A 12,667-nucleotide genomic window follows, 5' to 3' on the forward strand; every position below is an offset into this window, starting at 1 on the left:
GACACTTTGATATATTTATGGATTAACGATCGTTGCCAGGTGAAACGGCACAAAACTTCTCTGGCGCTGAGATTTTTCACTAGCGAATTGTTTTCTTCGCCTTTAAAGGAGAAGGAAACCCCCTGGGCGCAAAACCCCTCCCCCGTGTTGCCCACCCTCCCTCCTCCCCCCTGGCCTACCTGTCCCGCTGGGCAAATGCCCCTAACTTGTTACTTACCCTTCTGCGCAGGTCCAGTCCACGGAGTTCACAGACGCCATCTTCTTCCACGCAATCTTCTTCCTGCTTTGACTGGCGTTTTGGCGCATGCGCAGTAGGAGCATTTCGCCGGTACGAATCTACTGCGCATGCACCAAAAGTCACAAAGTAGATCCGCAGTAGATCCGTACCGGCGAAATGCTCCTACTGCGCACGCGCCGGTCAAAGCAGGAAGAAGATCGCTTGGAAGAAGATGTCGTCTGTGAACTCCGTAGACTGGACCTGCGCAGAAGGGTAAGTTACAAGTTAGGGGCATTTGCCCAGCGGGACAGGTAGGCCAGGGGGAGGAGGGTTTTTGCGCTGACTGGGTTTCCTTCTCCTTTAAGTAAATTTGCGATGTCCCTGCAAATTTTTGCTAAAAAAATGCGCTTCGCTCTTTAGAAAATTTGCCCCATGGTAGGTGAGACAAATGGTGGTTGTTATAATGGTAAATAGAAATGATTTCTTTCACTAGAAGAAGGTAGTTACCCTGCAATTGGAGCTTGGACAACACCTCTTTCTAAAAGACAACCCTTTGGCTAACAGTGTAGATTTGTATTGGGAAAGCTCTGCTTATAAAGGGCATGTGCAGTTATTGCACAGTTTTAGATTTACTGTACCCAGTATATAAAAAAAAAACCCCAGCAGAATGAATGTAGCATAGCTCTTTGCTCACCTAACTTCTGTGGCAATATTAGAGATTGTGATTAATTTTAGCTACTGTGTGAGCGATCTCATGCAAGGTTTCTGTTTAATCTGATTTACATAATTACCCACCTTTAATTGAGATGATGGCCCTGAAAGATGTGCTACGCATTTTAATTAACGTTTTATGTTTATTACTCTCTGCAGAATCCAATGCAACCTTTAATAGAGTAATGTTTGTTATATTTAGGATGATACAATTTCTTTTTGTATTTATCTGGCCTAGAGATAACAGCTTTTTATGCAAAAAATATCAGGCTTTCTATCTATTCTATATTTTTGCCTTAATATTACAGTTTAGTATCATGAAATTAATCTGAAGGTCATGCTTTTTGACTTGCCCTTCTAGTCTTATTCTCAAATGGGTGCAAAATCACAGGGTTTCCAACCTGCACATGCTGCTTCACCAAATACAGTAGTGAAAAAACTAATTTTGAATGCACAGATAATCAATCCACGAGTCTGACTCAGTGTCTTTCCCTATGATGGTCTGAACTTATATATATATATATATATAAAAGATTTTATATTCTGGGGGGGGGGGGGTTTGAGGTAGGTGACCAATGCCATTGTATGGATTTCATAGGACATTTAACAAAAGAGCTGGCTTTATGGCATACAATATAATATATCAAGTCATGCAGTTTTGAACAGAGAAGGAGAGTCTCTGGGGTCTGGGTTTCTTATTATTTACCTACAAAAATGTATGTCTGCCATTCAACTTGTACTGGCATTGCATCCCTAGACAGCAGACAGACTGAGCTGCGGCAGCAGGATCTTATGAGGCATGTGGGACTGCGCTGTCATTGATACTGAGGCATTTATTTTAGAGTTATATGGGCATGTGGAATTAGGATTCTCTTACATAGTTGCACATATATACATCTTCATACACTCAACAGTCTTTCTTGCAATATAATTGATTATAACTGCACAAATGCCAGCAAATAAGCAGCTACATGTTGACATATTTCTAATACAGGTATGAGGCCTGTTATCCAGAATGCTCTGGAACTGGGGTTTTCTGGATAAGAGATCTTTCCATAATGTGGATTTCTATACCTTAAAGGAGAACTAAACCCCCCATTGTGATAAGTCCCCAATGGCCCCTCTCCCTGCCTCCCCCCCTGCGCAGTCTTACCCCTGAATTCTTTCCCCCTCTAGAAATAGAGACCGCAAATGCAGAGTGAGCGCAGCGGAGCTCACGGACGCCATCTTCAAGTGAGAGGTGTATTGGCACTTGCGCAGTTGGAGCAAACATTTGGTTTGCGACAACTGCGCACGTGCCAAAAAAAATGGAAATTGCCAAAGGGTAGAAAGAAGACACGAAGGTTACCAAAGAGAAGAAGATGGCACCCATGAGCTCCGCTGCGCTTACTCTGCATTTGCAGTCACTATTTCTAGAGAGGAAAGAATTCAGGGGAAAGGCATGGAGGGGGGCCACTGGAGGGGAGCCAATGGGGACTTTTCACAATGGGGGGTTAGTTCTCCTTTAAAGGAGAATTCAACCCTTAATGAAAAAAACCATCCCCCAACCCTACATATACCCCCTCCCTGCTCCCCCCCAGCCTATCTGTTACCCCTGGTAAATGCACCTAACCCTTTACTTACCCCTCGGTGCAGATTTAGGGCATAGGAGTTCACAGGCGCCATCTTCTGGCACTTTGGTAATCTTTGGGTCTTCTTCCTTCACTCTGGCAATTTCGGTGACTTTCTGTGCATGCGCCGATACACCGCTCTCATTTTGAAGATTACTGAAGAGAAGAAGATGGCGCCTGTGAACTCCGATGTCCTGAATCTGCATCAAGGGGTAAATAATGAGTTTGGGGCAATTACCAGGGGTAGCAGCTAGGCTGGGGGGAGCAGGGAGGAGGGTCTATGTAGGGTAGAGGGGTAAGGTTTTTTTTTTCATTAAGGGTATACACATATATATATATATATACACACACACAAAGTAGGTAATTGCTGTGAATTTATCTAATGTTTCTGTTTTCAGTCATGTTCCCCTAAGATCCACAATAGATTGTTTCACAATATCTACTGCTTCCTTTGTCTGGCAGCCTGTTCTCCAATACAATCTCCATTCAAATGCTCCTTCCATATAGTTAGTGCTGACATATTATCAACCTTAGTTCTAATCCTATTTGCATTTTATTGACCTGGGAATGCAATTGTGCAGTCCGGTGTGTGCTGGTGTGTTTTTTGGCTGATAAACTCTAAGCTCAAAGAGAACTATAGCTCCCCATATTTAAGGAATTTGCAACAATGTGTTATGCAAAGCATGTAGGCAAAAATTAATATAAAGCAGATTTTTATAAATATGCCACAAAATGTCAAGTTCCCTATCTTCTAATCGGCTGCTGTTTCTCACGTCTGTTCTTCTAACATAAACACATCCTTATTATCTGTTGTTCTCACCTCTCTTTTTATCTCCTTTTATTTAATTGCATTATACTTTGCCCTTCTCTCGCTTCCCCTTCAATCTGACTTCTATATTATTATTATTATTTTATATATTTATACGTTCATCTAGGTTTTTACACATCTCCCCTTGCCTGTTCTTGATCTACTACACTTTTATGTCTACCCTGTTAGTAATTAGGATCTCATTTAGACCCCCTGTCATATTCTCTTTCTTTATATATCATCCCTTTTCCCTTTCTCTTCTCCACCCCTCTCTCTTTCAACTCTTCTTCCTTTAAAAGGTCAATATGACATATTTATAAGTTGTTTCTTTCATGTTTCTTTCTGTAAGGGAACTGAATGCCCCTCAAATTGATGGGCCAACATAATGACTAATCATGATAGAAGTTTTATGACATTCAGAGAAAAATACATGAAGGGGCATGTTCTATGAGTGAATAGCATGAGCAGCTGTTTCTCTTGGGAGAGCAAAGCAGTGACACAGTAGGTAGTTATGTGGCATGTTTAGCACTTTCCATAGGTCCATGCAGAGTGGAAGTTATATATAATGAGGCTGATAAAAAAGACTAGCAGATAGGTCCCCACTCATCTTTACATCTGGGAAACCTTTTTCCCCAAATTACTTTGGCAACATTTGTCCTGGAGGCTTTTAATATGAAAGTGAAAGAGCAGAAAGAGAATAAAAAAGGAGGAAATTAATAAAGACCACCAACTGCGGCGAAAGTATTTTGTGTATTGTTGAGGATACAAAAGGGGCAGGGAATTATACTACCAAAGAACGTTAGCATATGATTGCAACAACTTTAATCTCAAATGCAATTATAGTATTTTTTGCCACCTTGTTCTTAATAAAATATAGCTGAGGGAATGGGTATAGCAATAACCAGCTGTATAACTTTGGGATAAGATCTGAACATCTACATCTCAACAAATCCTCAACTCAAAATATTTATGAAACCACTCCATGAATGCTACTGAATATACAGTAGTTATAGAGGTATTAAAATGTCAATATATAGTTACTTCACTTGTTGTTGTTTAAGGAGTGGATCACCTTTAAGTATGTTATAGAATGGTTAATTCTAAGCAATTTTTCAATTGGCCTTATGTTTGATTTATTTATTATTCTTGAATTGTTTTCCTTCTCCTTCTGATTCTTTCCATCTTGTAAAGGGAGGTCACTGAACCCATCTAAAAAAAACAAATGCTCTGTAAGGCTACAACTTTACTATTATTAGAACTTTTTATTCTCATCCTGTTCAGGCCCTCTCCTATTCCTATTCCAGTCTCTTATTCAAATCAATGAATGGTTTCTAGAAATTGCTGAATTGGACCGGGAAATTGAAACTGGAGAGCTGCTGAATAAAAAGCTAAGAAAACCAATCACAATTTGGCTCATAATATAATTTTCTACATCCTACTAAAAAGTTAATTTAAAAGTGAACAACCTCTTTTGTTCTGTGCATTTTCTAGCTTTTTTTTCAAAATCATAGGGCAAAAAAGATAACTGTCTCAAGTCAGAATCAATAGTCATGTACTAGCCAACTCAATATGGCAACCTTAAAGATTTCATATTATAACAGCAATATAATCTGCAGGTAATATAAGAGGCTATAAGCTGAGTCTACATTGTGTGCCAGATACATTGCAGAAAGCCATGGGTACAATCGTTACATCGTTAATTTGGGTTGAAAAAAGACCATCAAGTTCAAACCCTCCAATTCATTTCCAGCATATATATATATATACTGTATATATATACACTTATACCTATTCAGACCTATATACACTCTCATCTAAAAAATATAATATGAAATATATATATATATATATATATATATATATATAGTGATGGGCGAATTCACGGCAAATTCACGCGATTCGCCACCGGCGAATAAATTCGTGAAATGGCCACAAAAATGCGCTGGTGAAAATTAGCCGGCATCAACAAAAATTGTCGCCGGCGCTTAAAAAAAAGCAGACGCTGACGTCAAAATGGACGGCGGCGTAAAAAAAATGGACGACGGCGTCAAAAACGGTTTAGTATAATCTCAGGAAGAACCAGCAACACCGGGTTGTTTCTATATATATAGATATATATAATAATGCACATGTTCTGCACTCCGAAAAACAAAGGCTCAACCTGGGTGCTAATCCAAATAAAAATGGATACAAACGCAGGGTGGCAGCACTCCAAGGATTTTGCAACAAGATAAGGTGTCAAATAAATTATTTGACACCTTATCTTGTTGTAAAATCCTTTGAGTGCTGCCACCCTGCATTTGTGTGTGTGTGTGTATATATATATATATATATATATATATATATATATATATATATATATATATATATATATATATATATATATATATATATATATTAAACTAACTGTAGCTGTGGATATTATTCTAACCAAAATACATTGTGAAGTGTTGATAAAAACTATGAGACAGATGAGTGATTGACACCAGCAATATGCACCTGGCCCTTAGGCAGATCAGTAAGGCTGAATGATTTTAATGGTTTCAGCTGCATGATATAAGTATAGAAACTGAACAATTTGTGCAAGATTTTACAAAGAATGTGGATCTCTGATATAATCAAATAAAACTGATTTAGCTGTTGTGTATCAGTTGATGATAGTGAATGTTCATCTCTTATTGCTAATTACAAGTTACATTCAAACAGACCTTCAGACATTATTGTGCCCAGTGTTTTTATAGCTCAGCTCTATACAGGAAAGGATTTGGTGCAGAAAGACTCACAGAATCTTCACAAACTGACTCAGAGAAGTTTATTTTGAAGGTCAAATGTATCCTAAGAATAAAGGCTCATTCTGCCTCAAGCTGGGACACAGGATCCTCTTTCATTGACTTCTAAAGTCAGACCTTAATACCTGGACCCACTGGGAATAAAAATGAAAAACCTGTCCTGTCCCACATTTAAATGTAAGACATAGAAGACACTAGAACCTATCTTTATCTCAGCTCTGTCCATTACATGTAGTGGATGTCATACAGTGAAAACTATGGTGTCTTTAAGCAGACTGACTGGGAGCCATAAAAATTCTTTTTTGCCCCTTGTGTCTCTATTTGGACAGTTTTATGTTGTACAGGACAGTGTATAGCAGTGATCCCCAACCAGTGGCTCATGAGCATCAATGTTGTTCCCAGTGGCCTCATAGTAAGTGAAAAAATCCCGACTTAGATTCAAGTTTTGGAGGCATAAAGGCACAGGTGTATTCCAACAGAGGCTCCTGTAGGCGCAGTCCACATAGGGTTATCATTTAGCCCATCACATCCCTTATTTGGCACCCCAGGGAATCTTTTCCTGCTTTTGTTGCTCCCAAAAGTTTTTACACTTGAATGTGGCTCACAGGTAAAAAAGATTGAGGACCCCTGGTGTATAGGGATATTCTTTAAACTGCGTGTAATGTATAAAGTATCGCAGAGACATTTAGAAACCATTGTTGGAAACCATTGTGAAAGTGGGTATCAATTCTGTTTCTCTTTTCGCTCCTCAACAGGTATATGGCCATCATCCATCCACTCAAGCCTAGGTTGTCGGCCACCGCCACTAGGATAATCATTGCTGTCATCTGGGGTTTTGCCTTTGCATTAGCCTTTCCTCAGGGATACTTCGCCACTGTCGAGCCTACGCCGGATAGAGTTGTTTGCTATATGGAATGGCCGGAATCTGACGACAGGAAGTATGAGAAAGTGTGAGTATATCATTTATATACATATTATTCTCTAGTGCCACTATAAAGCTGGAAAAAGTTGAATATATATGTAAATGGATCATATACAGTAGCCTTTTGTAAACTGAACAAAAATTGAAAAAACAGCAGATTGTTGAGCTTATTAACTGAAATCCCAACTTTGGTGATATCATTGTCCATGTTTCTGGACATGCTGATGTCATAGCACAGTAAAGTGTAAAGTACGAGTGAGTAAGTGTAAATAACGTGTTTTGTAATGCTCAAAAAAAGTAACATTCATCATAATTGTAATATTATTGTTACGGACAATGTAGGAGAAAAAAAACGCCATCTTTTTTAATCATAGAAAATCTTTATACCACATGTCCTCATTAAGTCCATATGTGGTTCCATATGTGTTTAGAGTGAATGTCCTCCTACTCTCTTGTTGCATAACTATTTTATCTAAATCACCACCTCTATTAGCATTATATATTTAATACATTTACCTCCGGGTAACATTTCTTTCACATCTTTGTGTTTCTCTGTATGAGATATCAACTAATAATTTTTATCTTGTGAATGTCTGCATATCCTCCTCTTGAATATCATCTTCCTGTATCTCCTCACTTACAGACAAGCACATGTACAGATAAACAAATATATTATGTATGTGGTGTCCCAGCTGATAAACTGGTTGATATCAAATTGTCAAATGTTTTATTTTACAACCCAAAGCACGTTGGGAGCAGCATTCAGAATTGAACGAGCCCTTATCTTACAGCCCTGCTGGACTTATCTAGAAAAATGATTCTTGGTTATCAATTCACTTGAATTATTTGATCTTCTCTAATGGTATAGGTTGCAGGAAGATCAAGTTCTCCCAAGTTTTAATGCCACCTCCCTTCACCAGCTCTTTGTGTTGTGGATAAAATATAAGAATGAGCCTGTTTAAATCTGTAGCCAGAGCTACAGTTTGGATATTCTTTTGATTATTCACTGAAAATGATAACTTACTTGGAAGCCTTTTTAGCTCTCTGGTAAGCCAGATGCAGCATTCGATTCAGCTTAGAGTTTTCAGTTCTATAACTTAGTCTTTAAATCTATGGACACGTTCCTGTGCTTGTTCTTCAAAGACTTTTTCAATGCTGACATTTCACATTGCTCTTTACATTTACATTTACTCTGAACACTGGATAGAACTTGATAGAACTCCTCCAAGTTGTCTTGATTAAGCTCTCTAATGATAAAGAGGTTATACTGTGTATGAGTTGTAACCATTCACTAATGGGTCTTCAGTATAACTGCGGTCACATTTCTCAAAATACTTTTTCTACTAAAGCTAGAGATTTGCATAGCTGTGGGTATATTTTCCATGCTCTGCACCTAAAGTTAGTGGTCCCCATAAAAAATGAACACGTTATGTCGAAGCACCAAGTATAACAACTGTAATATTATCATACTGTGCACATTTCCATGAAGAACTGTACCACTTGCTTTTGTCAAATAGAATGCTCACGGTAGAGCTAACCCTAACATATACAGTACATTGATCAAAATGGTGTCATCTTTCATAGTAATATAGCTTTTTTAACAGATGTGTAGTATCTCTAAAATATAAACACAGCTATATAGCCAAACGCTGTAATGCCTCTTCTAAATATGGGCTCAATAATTATTGGACACAGTTAGTCATCCTAGAGGATCCTTAAAGGAGAACCAAAGCCTAATTAAAGAAGTTGTCTAGAAACATTGTACATTATGTTTTGGGCTTCTGTACCAGCCCAAGTCGACCAGAGGCCTTTCGCAGGGAAGATCTGTGTCTCCAAAGATGCCCCAGTAGCTCCCCATCTTCTTTGCTGCTGATTCACTGCAATGCTCTGTGCTGCTGTCACTTACTGAGCCTAGGGACCAACCCATATATACTGTATATACAGAATAAAAATGTCACAATATAAGGCTGATTAGTAATTAATACAAAAAAATACTACATGACAGCTCAGAAACCAGTGCAATTAGCATCAGAATTTAATAATCAGCCCTGTAGCATCAGCTTGTTTACAGACAAACCTCATTCTCTGCTTGTAAATTAGTGATGACCCCTAAGCTTAGCTTCTCAACAGCTGCTCAGAGCCCACTGAGCATGTGAGTTTAGCAGACACTTTCCAAAATGGTGACCCCCTGTGACAAGTTTGAAGTCCTGGATCATTTCTGCTATTGAGATGCTGGAACTTTAGGCTGGTGCAATAATTCAGTATATAAAATATGGCACTTTTAGCCATATTCATTTATAGGGTTTAGTTCTCCTTTAATAGACTAGGATCCTAGGTTTGTCCATCTTTAGACCTTTCCATTTTCAAAGTTAATAATGCCTCATTGAGGTGTCATGCCAAAAATATGAAATCATTTCATTTGATAGATGTCTAAAGCGCATACCATTAACGTTCTATACCAGTCGTCATTAGCCATAGGAGATACAAATATGTATGTTTCTAGATATATTTTGAGCTATTCCATTAGATCATTAATCATCTTTTATTTTCAAAATATCTTTTTTTAAACATTCCATCGTAATCAGATCACGTGGCAAACTAAATCCATCAGTGGCAAGAGTTTTTGTAAATGCTCTCCCATTGTTTTTGAAATGATCAGCATTAAACCGTTGGGTACATAACCCTCTGGGAAGGTTTTGAATAATGTTCCCAACAGAGACATATTCTTTTCTTTCATAGGATTTTATATCTTCAAATAAAGCCTCTGTTTGGTACCTACAGGAACTTTTTGCATGCTTGTGTTGCTCCTCAACTCTTTTTACGTCTGAGTGTGGCTTATAGGTAAAATAGGTTGGTGACCTCTGATCAATGGCTCAGATCATAGCTCAGACATTTCCCCCCAAATCCTCCATTAGATTCCATAAACCAAATTTTGTATGCATGGATCCTCCACCTAGTTTAGAATTCTGGACTGCTCTTCAAGAAAATGACCCTCCCTTCTTCAGGAAATGAGGATAAACCCCATGAAACAGTGAGCTCCATCACTAATGGTTTTAGTGCTTGATACATTGGTTAAACACCTTCAGTGCATGTGATTGCTTTGCTGACATTATTCCATGGACAGGGGCTCTCCGTAAAAAAAGGAAAAAGAATAACTTCACAATCATTAGTGGAATACTTAGCCCATATATTGTATCCATCATATGGGTCAGGACAAAAGCTCCATCACTCTGTGTATCTGCATTTTATTTCTACATTAGGCTGCCTGCCACAATAACTGTATCTGTTATGATCTCCTGGCCTTTAATCTTGCCCGGGCATGCATAACAACTAATGGCTCACTGAAAGGCAGGTAATATTAAAACAGTAAATTCCATCTTCCCCAAACTTGTTCTGTACAGAAAGATACAACTCTTGGCTGTCATAGAGTACAGTAATAAATTATTTTGGTGAAAATCTCCAAAAAGTCGTTTGTAATGCTTTCTCTTTGCTCATAAAATCACTCTCGGTTAATGTTTCTGATATATAACAGAGTTCTGCAATCAAATCATTATGCATCTGCCTGATCTCGGAGTTGATTTACTGCGTAATGCATGGAGTGTCAGATACCTAGGAAACAGAATCTGATCAGTAACCAGGGTTCTTGAGTTGGGCATACACATAAAGATCCACTTGATTGGTGAAGTTGCCAGACTGACTTGGTTACCAAGCTATCTGACCCAGTCGGAGCCTTCCATTCTAAGATTATTGCCAGTTTATTGTGAGTTGGCACAGTAATAATCTGTGCCTCATTCTCTTGTACAGCTGTGGGCTTTATTATCCAAAATGCTTTGAGCCTGGGGTTCTGGATAAGGGGGTTTTCTTTTAATATGGATCTCTGTACCTTAGGTCTACTGTAAAACATTTAAATATTATCTCAAAGGAAATGTACAACCTTGGAACAGATTAATATAACATTGATTAGAGTCCTCTTCTCAGTACTTTGGCTGTTTATATTACCTTTTTTTCTGATTTTAGAGACATTATCATATTTTACACTGCTAACATAATTAAATTGATATAGCTTTTTTCAATACAGCTAATGTGATGAATTTAAAAAAAAACAGCTCCAACAGCTGGTCAGTTCTGCCGACCGGTATGACTAGATGAAGAAAAAGAGGAGAGAAGAGGCAAGTCAATAGAAGGATGAGAAAAAAGATGGAAGGAGAGAAAAATCAATTGACTAAAATGTGGATTTTTGTCCTGGGCAACCAAACAATTGCAACTTTTCACTAGCGCTGCTTCGACAGTGTGAGCATTTCAAAGCAAAGATGCGCTAGCATTAATTTCTGCCTAGTGAAAATTCACTAGTGATCTTGCGCTCAGGTCGATTTGCATACGGCGGGTAATTTAGAGTTGTATGGAGGTCTTTATTATAAATGTTGCAGCAAATGGTTTAAATTACTGGTTTATATTTCATATTATTATATATTACACATGTCCAGGGAATGAATGTTCCATGTGTTAGGAAATGTCTGGAAAAAAACAGTTCCCCAAAAAAAGTTTGTTAGGACTTTTGCAGGCAATCAGACTGAAAAAAGGAAAAGTCGCCAGCGTTTTTTGAACTTTGATGCATTTTCGGCTCACAGGATATGATGTAAGTGACAGAAGATTGAGGAAGATGTAGCTGCTTAATAGCACTTTGCCTGGTTTGAGCTGGCGAAGGCAACTCTGCGAAAGAGGTAACGTTCAGTAAAATCCACATTTTAATGAATTTGTGGAGTAGCATCCGTTCGCCAGAGTGAAAAGTCGCCTGGTGGTAGAGTGCGAATGACCACTAGCGACAAACTGTTTCGCTAGTGAATTGGCGACTGGGCCTGTTAGTAAATTGGCGATGTCCCTGCGGACGGTAACGCTAGTAAATTGACGCTAGCATTAGCCACTTTGCCCTTTGGTAAATCTGCCCCTAAGAGTTTAAACTTGCTCTTGAAAATTTAATTTTGCTGTGCCAGATAATATTACCTATTGGTTCTATATACCCGAAGGCATTTTTTTCTCTCTGCCAGGCAAATCTATGCAGATTAGTAGCGTACCAACCCTGACCAATAGGATTGCTGAAGGTCCTGTGGGTGGCAACGCTGGCGAAAAATCGCTAGCGTTAGCCACTTTGCTCTTTAGTAAATCTGCGGAGATGGCATGACAAGGGGACTCCTCAATTTAACCCTTCGCCTTGAGCTATCCCACTGGACCCCATTATTACACACCTTAATGAAACCAGGAGACAGAGATGGGTGTAAAATGGCCATATCATTTATTCACATTTTATTAAATAAATAGGACCTTGCCAGCTTAACCCAAGGCAATATTCTAAAGCCAGAATTTAACAGGATATCGCTACTATGCTCTGCCGCCAACATGAGAGAAGTTCAGTAGCCCTGCTGCCGGACCTGCATCTGCAGTGTGTCGATGATAGGAAATCCAAGCAGGCTGCCCCCTAGCACAAGCATTAGTAGCATCTGTATCAGTCAATCCACCGTGCAGTCACGGCAGAGAACCTCCTTTCTCCCTCTTCTAAACTGTGCAGTACTCTGCCAAGGTCCTACCACTGCTGTGACAAATAAAACAAAATAT

At 38.8% G+C, this 12,667-nt stretch overlaps 1 protein-coding gene across 2 annotated transcripts in view; it reads left to right on the forward strand.

Annotated features, from left to right (window-relative positions):
- Positions 1-12,667, forward strand: part of LOC108711533 (substance-P receptor) — a 144,313-nt gene that overhangs the window by 63,161 nt on the left and 68,485 nt on the right. For both annotated transcript variants that reach the window (XM_018253387.2, XM_018253386.2), the window contains exon 2: positions 6,891-7,085. In XM_018253387.2, coding sequence (XP_018108876.1) covers positions 6,891-7,085 — 195 coding nt within the window. The remainder of the gene's footprint in view (positions 1-6,890; positions 7,086-12,667) is intronic.

This window comes from Xenopus laevis, chromosome 3L, assembly GCF_017654675.1.
Source record: "Xenopus laevis strain J_2021 chromosome 3L, Xenopus_laevis_v10.1, whole genome shotgun sequence".
NCBI lineage: Eukaryota > Metazoa > Chordata > Amphibia > Anura > Pipidae > Xenopus > Xenopus laevis.